The 15,211-nt window shown below is 42.6% G+C and overlaps 1 protein-coding gene across 1 annotated transcript in view; it reads right to left on the reverse strand.

The window, feature by feature from the left end:
• cacna1ba (calcium channel, voltage-dependent, N type, alpha 1B subunit, a) overlaps nt 1–15,211 on the reverse strand; it is a gene marked incomplete at both ends in the record, with an annotated part of 221,504 nt that overhangs the window by 116,883 nt on the left and 89,410 nt on the right. Inside the window, 4 exons of the mRNA XM_080738497.1 lie at nt 322–544; nt 3,867–3,946; nt 7,448–7,537; nt 9,782–9,897. Of these exons, the coding sequence (XP_080594623.1) occupies nt 322–544; nt 3,867–3,946; nt 7,448–7,537; nt 9,782–9,897 (509 nt within the window). The remainder of the gene's footprint in view (nt 1–321; nt 545–3,866; nt 3,947–7,447; nt 7,538–9,781; nt 9,898–15,211) is intronic.

Here is a 15,211-nt window from a genome sequence, read left to right on the forward strand (position 1 = left end):
CGTGCTGAAAATAGCAGATCTACAAGCTCTGCGACGCGTTGTGAGCTTGTAGATCAGCTATTTTCAGCCTGCAACCAAGTGTAAAATCAGTCATTACGATGTCATCAAGGCCTGCCAAAATGCATTTTAGTCGACTTAATCAACTGTAGATTTAGTCAACTAAAATCTTGTGATATTTAGTCGACTAAAATTAGACTAAAACTAAAACTTTTCAGCTGACTAAATTATGACTAAAACTAAATTGCATTTTATTCAAAAGACTATGACTAAAACTGAATAAAAATTTGCTGTCAAAAACAACACTGCAGCAGAGGTACTCACAAAGTGCATAGGTGAGCCATTCAGGCTGGTCGTAGTGCACGATGGCGACGCACAGAGTGTTGAGGCCCACCAGACACAGCACGGTCCAGTAGAAGCTCTGGGCCTTGACCAGGCGACGGATGGTGAAGCGGAGCCTCTTCTCCTTCCTCCGGAAGTAGGACGAGTTGTCGTTCTTGCTGCTCTTCACGCTGGCGCGGGTGAACGGAGACCCTGGGGGGGCAGTTGGGAGAAACGGGCAGAACTGGCAATAAAGTCACAGCGTCCAGAGCAAAGAGCACTCGTTAAAGAGGTGGTGCCATAGTTTTGTACTTTTTCTGGTTTTCATGTGTCTAGGAGGTTGACAGTACTTCATTAGACCCCCTGGTGTGGTTGTTATGAGCAATTATGTATTCCCTTTGTATTTTGGGTCTCTTGCTTTCTTCCTTCCGATCTACATGCTCACAACACCTCGCGTTGCGAGGCGTTGTGAGCATGTAGAGCTGCTATTTTCACAATATTTATCTGAGTCACATTAAATGTAATACCTACAATTCCAAGTGCTTGTCAGGGTGGGGGTCCCCAGTTCATATGTTTATTTTGGGGGTCACGGCCTAAAAAGGTTTGAGAACCCCTGGTATAGAGTAATAACAAATTCATCCACCAGGGGCATTGACAACTCATTCTTATGACTTCCTATCTCACCAAGCTTTATAAACTATATATTTTATAAAGAGAGAGAAAAAAATATTCAACTTTGGTGAACAACGTCGAATAGTGACTTTGATATTCGAATATTCGAATATTTGGTGAATGCCCTAGTTCAAGTACAAAATGACGTCACCCGCATCTTCTGAAAAGCATTACCCCGAATTAGAGTTCGGAAAGCTGCACGTCGGAAAGTCGGAATTCTCAGACGAAAAGTTCGGTGGTCGGAGACAGTATGGACAGGCCTTTGAGTTAAGTCATAAGAGCTGGTACTTAAGACAAACAAAATACAGCCCAGTGTCTGTCTACTCTTCCAAAATCGTTGCCACCACAAAAGCAAAATTCATTAGAGCAGTTCTTTAAATGATCTGGGCTACAGATGGCGGCGTGGCAGCCAGCGTTCTGTGTTTTTTAATCAGAGGTCAGTTACTTTGCTGCAGAGGAGTGATGACTAAGAAGCACAGCTGCGGGAGGAACAGATCAAATGAGATATAATTTACTCATTAATTCTCCGCAGAAGGTTTTTCATATTGTGATTAGCTTTGCCGGTGGTGTCACTGCAGCCAAGTTAAGCCCCTGGCATCGCAAGATCACTATCCTTCTCTCTCTCTCCATCTCTGTGCGCTGGTGTAAAGTAACTAAGTATATTTACTTAAGTAATGTACTTAAGTACAGTTTTGAGGTATTTGTACTTCACTTGAGTATTTCCAGTTTTCAGTACTTTTACTTCAACTCCACTACATCTATGAATACTTTACTTTTACTCGACTACAATTAAAAGGATTTAGTTACTTTGCAGATATAAATTACATAATTATAAAACATAATTAAACCACTTTAGCCATTTTTTTATACCGTGACTATTTGAAAATAATATCTCTGTGAGCTTGTAGATCTGCTATTTTCAAACATTTTGTGCTTTTACTTCACTGTCTCTGTGTCTTTCTCTCTCTCTCTGTACTTGTCCCACCCTCTCTCTTTCTCTCCCTCTCTGTGCTTCTCTTGTCTCTCTCTCTCTCTCTCTCTCTCTCTCTCTGTCTTTCTCTCTTTCCCCTCTTTAATCCCACTCGCCCCGCCCCCACCCACTCACACTATATTAGACCTTCAGTAACTTCCATTAAGCCCCCCCCCCCCCCAAATGTCTAGTGCGGGGCTGGACGAAAAGGTGAAAAATGGTTTCTATTAGCACGTCGTTAGTCCTCCTAGGAAGACTAGTGGGCTAATTATTTTTGGAGGCTATTTTAATCTACACATCTGACTCCCATTGGCGCCCACAGACCCACTACCCAGACTAACCTGCCCTCTGTCTTGTCTTGTCTCTTCTCTCCTCTCCTCTCCTCTCCTCTCCTCTCCTCTCCTCTCCTCTCCTCTCCTCTCCTCTCCCTCTCTCTCTCTCTCTCTCTCTCTCTCTCGTCTGTCTGTCTGTCTGTAAGCCATCCATCAATCTCTCTGATCCCTTTGTAAAATCTTTTAATCAAACAGCTCTTCTCCAGAAGCCAAAAGGTCCAACCTTCATCTCATTGGAGGGTTACAGCGGGGCAGATCTAATTGAGCTCTATTAATCCATTCAGAACGGGTACACATTATGGTGTATTATTATTTTATGCTTTATCTATTGAAAAATAGCAGATATACAAGCTCACAGCGCGGCACCGAGTGCCGCGCTGCGAGCTTGTAGATCTGCTATTTTTGAAAAAGTCGTGAAAATGTGTGCAAATCTTTGAATATATGTATTTTTAAAGCGAATGTTTGTAACTCAAATTTTTGCTTCTGGGTGGTCCCTGGAACTAAATATTTTGAGATGGGGGTCCGTGGACAAATTCATATAATTTTGGGGGTCCTTGACATGAGAACCACTGACATAGTAGTCTCTCAAGAACAGACTAACTGAGCTCCAGTTAAGTGAAAAGGACCTTTTCTTTGACGATCGATGGCTGGCCAGATTGCTGACATAGAAACATAGGTTTTTCAAAAAATCTTAGAAGGATTCAAAAGACACTTATAGAATCTGGTCAAAATTCTAATCTTCAGGGTTTTTCAAGAGTGCCGCGCTGCGAGCTTGTAGATCTGATATTTTTCAATAGTTAAAGCATAAAATAATGATACACAATGATGTGTACCCGTTCTAAATGGGTTAATAACCAGCGATGGAGCCGGTGCTCAGAGAGGTTAGGTCTGGACCAGAGACAGAAAGAGACAGGTCCCTGACGCAGCTCTCTCCCGTGTAATCAATCACTTTTTTCCCCCTCCAAGTCAATGTGAAGCAATTTTCGCAGGAAACTCAAGTCCATTGTAACACTTTGTTTGATATACAGTCAGGAGAGTGGGACTGAGTTAATATAGGGCCCAAGGTGGAGGGGCCTTAATTATCTTATACTTTAGCTATTGAAAAATAGCAGATATACAAGCTCGCAGCTGTAGACTTGCTATTTTTGTTGTGAAAATGTGTGCAAATCTTTGAATACTGCATGTATCTTTTAAGCGAACATTTGTAACTCAAATTTCGCTACTGGGGGCGTCCCTGGAACTAAATATTTTGAGATGGGAAACATAGGTTTTTCAACAAAAAAAAAACTTAGGATTTGATTTTTTTATTCAAAAAATAGCAGATCTACAAGCGCGCTGTGAGCTTGTATATCCGCTATTTTTCAAAAGTTAAAGCACAAAATATATGCGTAATAATGAGTTCCCAGTCAATGAATCCTTGTACCCAGGACCCAGAATTTGGTGCGACACCCCTGTACACAGTACATTGATAAGACATGCTCATTAGAAGATGAGCGCTGTACTAAAATAAAATAAAGCACAGTCTAGTTGGGAGTCTTTAGCCAGAAGTTCACGCGTTCTCCTTCCTCACCAACAGATGAGATGTCGGTGAAGTGGTCTTCTCCTTCCTCTGCGTTGATGAGGTCGTTCTTGCTTTTTTTCGCTCTCTTCAACACTGGGAAACACATGAATACATTTAGATTAGAATAAGTTAAAAGAGCATCTTATTATGATTTATTTTGTTTTGTTTTTGCAGCAGAATGTATGAACCATAATGTCGGGGTCGGGCTAGTCTGAAGTCCCCAGATGATTCACTTTTGTGCAACATTGTTTTCTCACTCGACATTAAACAAACATAAAGTTTAAAGGACAACTTTAGTTTTTTACAACAAGGGTTCATATTTTAGATTGTAATTATTATATATATTATATATATAAATGATTTCATTTACTTCTTGTTTTAGAGATTTTTATTTCAGTGGCTGGGGGCATGCGTACAAGTGGCTAAATATGTCATTTTACACAGAATAAGCCCATTCCCAAGATACAACGCAACCTTTCATGGTTGAATGTGACTTATGGGGGCTATAAGTGTTACTGTAAATAGCAATAAAGAAACTGCTGGCTTAATGTGTCTAAAAATACATATTTAGCCACTTGTATGCATGCCCCCATGCGTACGCATGCCCCACATTTTAGCACGGTAAACGCGATAAAACAATATAACGAAGCAAATGAAAACATTTTAACGCTCACTTTTTCTTTTCTCTAATTACAATCTAAAATGTGAACCCTTGTTGTAAAAAAACAAAGTTGTCCTTTAAGTGTATAGAGGGTATCTGCACATTTCTAAAGTGACAATCTAAGGACTTTTTAATGCCTCTAAGATTACAATTAAACATTGGCCAAATTGTCAAACATTAGAGGCAGACATTAAGTTAAGTTAAAATATGATTATTTTTGGGGGTCAAGGCCTGAAAAGGTTGAGAACCACTGCCCTATAGGACCCGTTGCAGCTCCTCGTCGCTGTCGGGTGGAAACCTTGTACGTCCAAAACCATTCCGTTTTGTATTATTTTAAAAAAGGAAACCGATGCGACGACGTGTTGTGAGCTTGCACATCTGCTATTTTCACAGCTTTTTGTGTGGCGCTCTTGTACTGCACGCTGTTACGAAGTAAACAAAAATCACACCCGTGTGAAGTGGAGCTGTGTGTGTGTGTGTGTGTGTGTGTGTGTGTGTGTGTGTGTGTGTGTGTGTGTGTGTGTGTGTGTGTGTGTGGATCATGTGTACCGATTTTTGTGACATTTGAAGAAAATATGTAGGAAAAGGAGCAAAAAGTGTGTTTTGGAGAAAATTCAAGATGGCGGAAAATCTATCATGGCGCAAATGGGCGTGGCCTATATGGGGAGATGCGTCATGACCCAAGGAATCCAGGGAAAAAATATTTTTAATTTTCCGACCTACGGTTCAAGAGTTACAGGCCAAAACGTAAAGTGGGGTGTTATGGCGCCACCATGCGGCCAAATGACACAATTATTTTTTATTTAATCCTTGAAATCATTATGAACCTCCTCTCCAAGTCTTGAAACTCTAGCCCCTATGGTTTGCGAGAGACAAATAATTGAATGTGAGTTTTTGCGATTCCCATTATAAGTCAATGGGGAAAATTAATTCACTAATAAATTAATATCAATTAAACTATAGAACCTTTCTCTTAGAAAAGTAATAGCCCATGATTCCCGAGTAAGACGGTCGATTTGACATATGGCGCGAGTGTGTGGTGGCAAAACTGTGGGACTAGTGGCGTGCCGAAGTTTAGGAAGTTCAGGCTACATACACACACACAGACACACAGACACACCCACACGGCCACGTATAGGGAGCCTGTGCTTCACACAGCTCCAAAAAAAAAACATTAAACGCTGAAACGTGGAGAACAGTGGCGTCAGTTCAGAAAAAGCTAAGGTATGGCAACATGACTGGTGTCTTGCACGCGCGCCTTCGCGCATGCAAGACACCAGTCATGTTGCCATACCTTAGCAACAGGCATGATAAATGTATTTTAAGAAGTACATTTTATTTTTTTCTCCCGTTTCTACGGTTTCTTGAGCTGGATATGGCAGCCTGGAACGGTTGTTCAAGTGCAGCTAAACTTGGAATGTTAGTAAACATGCCACAATTAACAATAATGCATTGCACCTGTGCAGCTGACCTACAGAACCTGGGAATATACCATTTTGTGGTATATTATGGGGAGAATACAAGTGTGGAGAATATAAATTATAATACCTTGTTAAAGTGACAATTTTGTTAAATTTTGCATTTGTAGTTATTTTACTGTAATTTAACAACATAATAACCAGCACAGATAGACAAAGAGACATTCATTTCCCCCTCTGGACCCAGGGTATGGCAGCTGCATACCCCTGCCATACCCAATTGACGCCTCTGGTGGAGAAATACGAGGTTTTCGCCCAGACAGACGGCAGGGTCTTGTTAACTCTGGCACAGAGAAACAAAGCGGAGTGAAGAGGCTCTCGCACGCCCACGCTCCCTGTAAGCTGCGCTGCGCTGTGCGCCTCGCTCTCTCTCTCTGGTGCTCCGTCCTTAATCTCATTACGCCGCCACCCTGACACCCCCCGAGGCTTCAATTATCCTCTGGGTCTAGGTCTGCTGCGCACCCCGGTGTCGTGCAGTAGGAGAGAGAGCTGATCTACAAGCTCACGACGCATCGCCACCGCTGGTGTCTTGCACGTGCGCCCTCGCGCGCGTGCAAGACACCGGTCATGTTGCCATACCTTAGCAACAGGCACGATGAAAAGTACATATGTGATGCACAAATGCTTGGAATGGATTCAGGATCATGAAAAATCAAAGAAGTAGTCTTTTTTTTCCTGTATAGTAAGTGAAGGGAACCAAACTTGAACCCCCTGAATTGACCTTGATCCACTAAGAATAAAATGGAACATTTTCAACATGTTTTTTGGATGACTCTAAGGATCATAAAAAACCTTGAACCGTTACTATTGCAATTTCTTTTGGGTCAGGCCCTTTTTTTTGCTTAGATTGACTGGCCTATTTACTCCTATCCTTGATCTAGCTTGAAACTGCATTGATGGCCCTGCAAAATTAAGAGTTTCACCCATGTTCTTGTAATGTGATGTGACAATAAAGTTTGATTGAGTCCCTGATAGGGATGGGTATCGTTCACCTTTGAATCGATACAATACCTTTTTCAATACCTTGGAATCGATACGATACCCTTTTCGATACCATTTTCGATTTATTTTTATTTAAGTTTAACTTCAACACGGAAAAAGTGGTGACTCGCTGCTGCGGTAGAGCAGAGGTGATGATGATGATCACACAGTGTGGCGGAGCGGAGAGTATAGACGTTGGATAATCATCATATTAATAAACATTATAAGCTATTGTCAGCGATTTTCCACAGTAACGAGTGTAGCCTACTAAAGCAGTCATTAAACTCTCAGTAGCCCAACTGTTACAGATGCGACCGGCCATGGGTGCGTTCCAGAGTATCGAAACGAGGTATCGTTTGTTTTTACCTGAACCGATACCCGATAGTATCGACGTCATGCGATCGATAACATTAAAAGTATCGCAGACGATACCCATCCCTAGTCCCCGAGTGGACTTTGATTAGTTGTCCTCACCCGGGTTGTTGTGTTTCCTGCGATACCAGGCTCCGTCCATCGGAGGCTTCTCCTCTGCGTTCTTGTCCTCCTCCGCCAGCATCACCTCCTCTGAAACACAAGAACCACACTGTGGTCAAACATTTCTAGCCACGCTTATCGCTATGTTGTTTTATCTGCCAAGACCAAACACCTCCATAGTTGCGACCGCAGGGAGCAGTTTAGTGTGAAAGCCTGCAGCAGTTGTGTCACGCTGTCACGCTTCGCTTGCCTGTCACGCTAAGCTGTTACCCTTGCCTGTTACACTGTTACTCTAAGCTGTCGCGCTTGCCTGTCACACCCCCACTATGTCTCATATTTATATGTATATATGTTGACGTCTTTCTTTTTAGCAATTTTTAAATCTTTAATCTTTAGGTAAGTCTAAATAGTCAAATTAGCTGCGGTCGCTTCTCGACCTTAGGGAGTGTTACTGCCTTCTTTTGAAAGTTGCTCAGGCGCAAAAAGAACACAAGCTTTGGCGTAAAGTACAGATCAGTGTTTCTCAAACTTTCAAATTTCAAGGTTATCCCCTTAACTCTGACAGTATAAGTGGAACCAAATCCATTTGTACACTGTCAGAGTTACAAACTTGTATGTCAATTTAGACCCCCCTAAAGGAACCCACAGAGTTCCAGGAATCCACTTTGGCCCCTTTTCCACCAGGGTTGAACCGGTTCAGTTCTTCTCCCCCGCCTGATATTGAACCAGTTCAAAGTGTTTCCACTGAAATTGAATTGGTTCAGAACCCTAAAACTTGGTTCGGAACTGGAACCAAAAAAACGTCCGCTGGTTCTGCGAAAGCACCATGCTTCCAAGAATCGAAAACAGAACCAATTCTAGAACCAAAGTTCTTTTGGTGGGCCTTTTCCATGCCTTTGAGAACCACTGGTGTAGATTATATTTCATGCAATCGATGGTTCCATTCGCATGAAGACCTTGGATAATAATCACAGAGATGAATGCAGCCTGAGAATCTGTTATTTTTGACGAGCAACACCGCCGACTCAGGGTGGAACATGCCTCTGTGTGAGGATCATGTTTTTGTACAATTAGATACTAATAGGTCAGATGGGGTGGGCTTTACTTCATCAGATGTATTCAGACCCAGCCAGTGGTGGAAAAAGTACTCACATTTTCTACTTAAGTAAAAGTGTCAATACTGCATTGTAGAAGTACTCTGTTACAAGTAGAAGTCCAGAATTCAAAGTTTACTTGAGTAAAATTGGCATCAAAATGTACTTAAAGTACCAAACGTAAAAGTACAAAATGTTTGAAAATAGCAGATCTACAAGCTCACAACGCAATTGTGAGCTTGTAGATCGGCTAGCCAAGGTATAGCCAAGGTATAAAATAGGGCTAAAGTGGTTCATGTATGTTTTAACATATTATAATTTATCTCAGCAAAGTAAATAGTAACTATAGTTTTCAAATAAATGTAGTGGAGTAAAAGTACAACATTTGGATCCCAGATGTAGTGGAGTAAAAGTAAAAGTATTGGAATTTGGAAATACTCAAGTAAAGTACAAATACCTCAAAACTGTACTTAAGTACTGTACTTAAGTAAAAGTACTTAGTTACTTTTACACCACTGGATCCAGCAAAACCACAGTCATCTAATTTTCAACTACATCTCTGTGATTATCCAAGGTTTCGAGTTATTCATTGCACAACCTTATTTGTCAAAATCGCTTGTCATCTTGCAGGCACATGCACACTCATCTAATCACACGTTAATGTACCTGAATAGCTCTAGTATTATGAATCTCAAAGGCAATCTGTTCGAGGACATAAATTATGAAACAATATGCCTCAGCACAGGGTGAAACACTAAATTGTTCCACCTTCATTTTCGACATAAATCCGTCAAATTAATAATGACACAATCGTCCACATGTTTTAGGGCTCTTGGCGCAGGTAACATGTCCTTGGTTTCGAACTCCCTTTGGTTCCGACCACCTAAACCTAACCTTAACCCTAACCCTAACCTCAGTAAAAATAACGCTGGTGAATGCTAACCTGGTGAAGTAGCTAGCCTGCCGACGCTCGTGAATGCTAACCTGGTGAATTTTAACCTGTTCGGACCAACGGGAGTTCGAACCATGGGGCAGTCCCCCTTAGCGCACAAGTCAAATTTGCATCCTTGTGTGCAAGAGACAGAACCCTCACATGCTCACACAGCACAGGGTTTTCTGGGTAATGATGTAACAATCGTGTAGTGTTAAAGGAGCAGTTCACCCCAAAAATATCGTGATATTGTACATGTCCATATCGCCCACCCCTAAATCAGACCAGGAGGAGGGGGTGTGGTCTGACCTGCTTTGCATATCCACTCCAGATAGCCGGTGAGCTCCCTCTCGATCTGCTGCTGCCTGCGTAGCTTCAGGAACTCCTGTCGCTTCTCCACCCGTTCCCTCTCCTTAGCAAACTCTCTGTGGGGGAAAAAAAAACAACAAACCCAGAAACAGAACAAGCAGTGAGACACGCACGCAGGGACATGCACAGCACAGCAGTCCGTCAAGAGACAGAACAAGAACAGAGACAAGCACACAGACATCATGCATATTGTCAGATTTGACAAGTCCAATGACAAACACATCAGCCCCCCGGAGCCATCAGCTGAGGACTCCCACTGCTATATCTAGGTATCAAAATCTCTATTTTTTATATATATATATATATATATATATATATATATATATATATATATATATATATATATATATCACTAGAACAAGGGTCTTCAACAGGGGGTCCAGGACCCCTAGGGGGTCCTCAGAGTTAGTGCGGGGGGTCCTCTAAATCTTTGTGTAATAGGATAATTCTTTTAAATGAACAACTTGAACCCTCACATCCCTAATTCTGAGGAGAACTTTAGCCAAAAATAGCAGATCTACAAGCTACAAGCTACAAGCTCTCATGGCCTGAACTTTAGACAAAAAAATAGCAGATCAAATCGCTATTTTTGGCAAATAGGTTTGGAGTGAAAGGTCAAATTTACTAAGTATCGACGATTTAAGTGGTTAAATGTTTGAGAAATAACATTAACACGAATCCAACATAGACTGATGACAGTGCTGACTATGAATCTATCGATGAAATTGATGATAATCTGAACACTGAACACAATTTTATACAATATGTAGAGGGGGTCCCTAAGGGGCCTGAAAACACTGAAGACCCCTGCACTAGAATGTCTATCTTGGTGGAAGGTTTAACCACTTGACACCAATTTGTGTCACTGTAAAAATAAAAATAAACTGCCTACAAGCTTGTAGATGTATCATTATTATTATTTTTATTGTATTTACCCCAAATTGTTATGCTAGTTACAGGCTGATATAGTTAAGATTGAAGGTCGGCGGTCAGTGAAACAACCAAGCGAGTGATGGAGTTGCCACTTTGTAGGGGTATACGATCTATACAGTATTACTCCAGTCTTCGCATCGTTACACTGGCTCCCGGTTGTTTTTAGGATTGATTTTAAAATTCTTTTACTTGTTTATAAAGCTCTAAAATGGTCTGGCACCTTCGTACCTCTATGACTGCCTGCATAGATACGTTCCAAACCGCCCACTCAGGTCTTCTAGTGCCTACTTGATGTGCCTACAATGACATATAAAAAATATGGTGAAGCAGCTTTCTGCTTCTACGGACCGACAGCTTGGAATAAACTCCCACTACACCTAAGACAGGCAGCCTCTGTGGATAGCTTTAAAGCACAGCTCAAGGCTTATTTCTTTACTCTTGCTTTTAGCTGAATTTTTAAATCTGTTTGATGCTATTGACGTCCACACTGTTCTGAAATTGTTCTTCAACGATTTATGTTTTTATTCTTATTTTTCTGCTTTATTGTATTCATGTGTATTTTTTTCTGTTAAGCACTTGTGCTTCATCTTCTGCTCTGTAAAGCGCTTTGAGCTGCATTTCATGTCATGAAAGGTGCTATACAAATAAAGTTTTATTATTATTATTATTATTATGCAGAGAAAGCAAAAGAAGGTACAGCGCAAGAACTGTCTGTGCACAAGGTGCCCTTGAGCATGTGTAGCTGCTCAGTGGTAAACTACAATATGGCAGGGAGTATTGGGTTAGCTCCCAGATGTGATTATTACAGTGTTATGTAAGTGTGTTGCTGCAACCAGAAGAGCGTCACCGCCAAGCTAATCTGTGGTTTGTAAATGAAAGTAAAAACATTGTGCCACAATGAGGGGACCTCCTTAAAGGAGTAGTTCACCCCAAAAAATAACAACTTTTCGATCAATTTCCCACCCGATGAAGCCTTGAGTTCATTGAGATTTCCAAACCTGTTGCATTCCTGGGCCAATATCTTGACGCCTGGTGGAGTCCCCTACAGGCCAGCCAGCCCCGTCATCAATTATTTTTATTTTTTTTGGTTTAGGAATGCGGCACACAAATTATAATAATAAAGAATCTGCATGAATTCAAAGCTTCATGGGATGTGTAATTGATAGAAAATAAGTCGTCCCGCCAGTAGTCTCGCCCCTCTTCACACCCATTGGTTGCTGTGTCTTGGTGGGACACTCGGTGGGACACTCCATCCACTACCATTTTAATTCAGTTGCGTCGTATTGCTGTTCTGTGTGTTCAGTTCTAATTTCAAACTTGGTTTCAGAAAATGGAGCTGCTCAGTGGCAGCATAGTGACTCAGCATGTTTTTAAATGTTTTTATTTCTCCAAAGAATTATGTTTTAGCAAATTCGGGGGAACCAGGGGGGGACAAGGCAAATAGAGCCTGCTGGTTGGTCAGTCAGGGACCAACCGGAAGGCTAACAAAAGGGTAAATTGGTGTAGAGGGAGAAAAAAAAGAGCTCACCAAGTACAGAGCCAACTACTGTACAGTAAATGTCATTGCAGGTTTAATAAGAAGAGAGGGATTACTGTATGTGAACGGGCTGTGTGGATGCGGTTACAAAGGCTGTGCTGTTTATTTATCGCTCCTATATTCTCTGGGCGCTAAGCTAATAAGGGAAGAGAGTACTGTAGGGAGGGAGAAAGAGCCAGAATGTGGGTGTGGAACAAAAACACAGACAGAAGCAGAGCAAGAGAGGCAAACAGAGGATTAAACAGGGTGAGGGCGAGAAGGGAAGAGCAGAGGATGAAGATATCGTCACCGTCGGGCAGAAACCTCGTATCTCCAAGTTTCAAATGTGTATGTTTTTTCGCAAAGTAAAGCCCTGATTCATCATACAGGGCCTTCGCACAAAGGTAGTGAAAACAGCAGATCTACAAGCACACAAGCACACAACGCCTCGCGGTGCGAGGCGTTGTGTGCTTGTAGATCGGCTGTTTCCACTAGTTTAAATCATTTTTAAAATGATAAATGCAAAACGAACGGTTTTGGACATACAAGGTTTCCCCCCGACAACGACGATATAGAGAGACAGACGAAGAGAGAGAGAGAGAGAGGGAGAGAGAGAGAGAGAGGAGGGAGTACTAGGGTGTGGGAGAGAGAGAAAGGGAGCCAGACAGACAGACAGACAGACAGACACAGTGAGAGAGTTACAGAGAGACAGCAAGACAGAGGCAGCGAGACACAGACAGACAGACAGTGACAGTGACAGTGAGGATCATTCCAGCGTCTCAGCTCAGTGATTGGTGGGTCTCCCACACACTGGACCAACAACAGGGAAAGCTCTATCCTGCAATGCAGTGGCTGCCTGCCTGCCTGCCTGTGTGTGTGTGTGTGTGTGTGTGTGTGTGTGTGTGTGTGCGTGTGTGCGTGCGTATGCGTGCGTGCGTGCGTGCGTGCGTGTGCGTGCGTGCATGTGAGTGTGAACGAGAGAGAGAGAGAGTTCTAATCTAATTGCATCTGTATATAATTGCAATGTTTACTGTGCGTTCATGTGTCTGGTTTTGTGTACAGTAGGTAGCTATTGCACGTGTGTGCATGTGTATGTGGTGCGCACACACATACATTACTATTGAGGGCCAAATGTCCCCACAAGTATAGTAAAATGGGAGAAATAGACTTTGTTGTAAGAGTGTTTGTTCCTGGTCCTTACAGCGAAGATAGACTGAGAGCCACTCTATAGAGGTACTGTATAGTGATACGTGTGTACTATAAGACACTCTGTGTAACACAAGCACACACGCACAAATAAGTGCACGTGTCGTAGAGTTAGAGAAAGAGGGCGAGTTGAAAGGGAGGGAGGGAGAGAGAGAGAGAGAGAGAGAGAGAGAGAGAGAGAGAGAAAGTGACAGTGACAGAGAGGAAGAAGGCCTTTAAAGGATGAGAGAGCAGTGGAAAGAATGACAGGGAAAGAGAGAGACACACACACACACACACACACACACACACACACACACACACACACACACACACACACACACACACACACACACACACACACACACACACACACACACACACACATACACACACACACACACACACACACAAAGATGGATTGAAGGCAATGGCAAGGGACTGGGAGAGAGAAGGACTGCTACAGAAGACAGACCAGAGGGAGAAGTGGAGAGAGAGAGAGAGAGAGAGAGAGAGAGAGACAGAGAGAGAGAGAGAGAGAGAGAGAGAGAGAGAGAGAGAGAGAGAGAGAACGAAAGAGAGAAAGAGATCGGGACAGCATTAGAGGAAGATTGAGAGAAGGGGGAGAGACCTAGAAAGAGGGAGAGAGATAATTAATTGTTGAATTAATTATTTAAATTAACGTCTTTCTGCCTTGTCTTTTTCGAACGTCGCGCGCCGATAAAGGCTCTACTTGACTCGAAAGAGAGACAAAGAGAACGAGATAGGGGAATGAGACAGAGCGAGGGAGAGAAAGAGAGAGAGAGAGAAGGGGAGAGCAAGACAGTAAGATGGAGAGAAAGAGAGAGAGTGGGAGGGAGCAAAAGATAGCTAGAGAGAGAGAGAGAGAACATAATCGTTGCTTTCGGGGCAGAAACCTCATATCTCCATATTCCACTCACTATACACGTCGTGTTGCGACGCTATAGCGATAGCTATTTTCAGCCAGTGAGATATTGTCACCATTTAAACTTTACAAGATAAATATCAAAAGGAACGTTTTTTTGGAGATACAAGTTTTCCAACCGACGATGTCTAAATTGCATGTGTACGCCTGGGGAGCCACAAGCGCAGAGGCGTCAATTGGGTATGGCAAGCTATTGCAGCTGCAATACGTTGGCTACAGGGGGAAATAATAAAATGTACTTTTCATTGTGCCTGTTGCTAAGGTATGGCAACATGACTGGTGTCTTGCACGCGCGCGAGGGCGCGCGTGCAAGTCACCAGTCATGTTGCCATATCTTAGCTTTTGCTGAACTGACGCCGCTGCACGAGCGCTCGGCACGGTGCAGGCTCAGACAGACAGACTGCCACCTGACAGTTCATTCTCCAAACACTCCGTGTTTTTTTGTCTGAGGAATAAACATCTCCAAACTAAGATCAGTTCTATCTACTCCAAATCTCTAGAGCAGGGGTCTTCAACAGGGGGTCCGGGACCCCTAGGGTTGTCCTCGGAGATACTACAGGGGGGGCCGTCAAATCTTTCTGATAGGATCATTCTTTTAAATCAACAACTTGAACCCTCGCATCCCTATTCTGAGGAGAACTGTAGCCGAAAATAGCCGATCTACAAGCTCTCAACGCCTCGCGATGCGAGGCGTTGAGAGCTTGTAGATCGGCTATTTTCGGCGAATAGGTTTGATGTAAAAAGAGGTAAAAAAGAGCAGACTAAGTACAGTGTGAAAGGTCAAGTTAAC

Source organism: Nannobrachium achirus, assembly GCF_963921795.1.
Source record: "Nannobrachium achirus genome assembly, chromosome: 12".
Lineage (NCBI taxonomy): Eukaryota > Metazoa > Chordata > Actinopteri > Myctophiformes > Myctophidae > Nannobrachium > Nannobrachium achirus.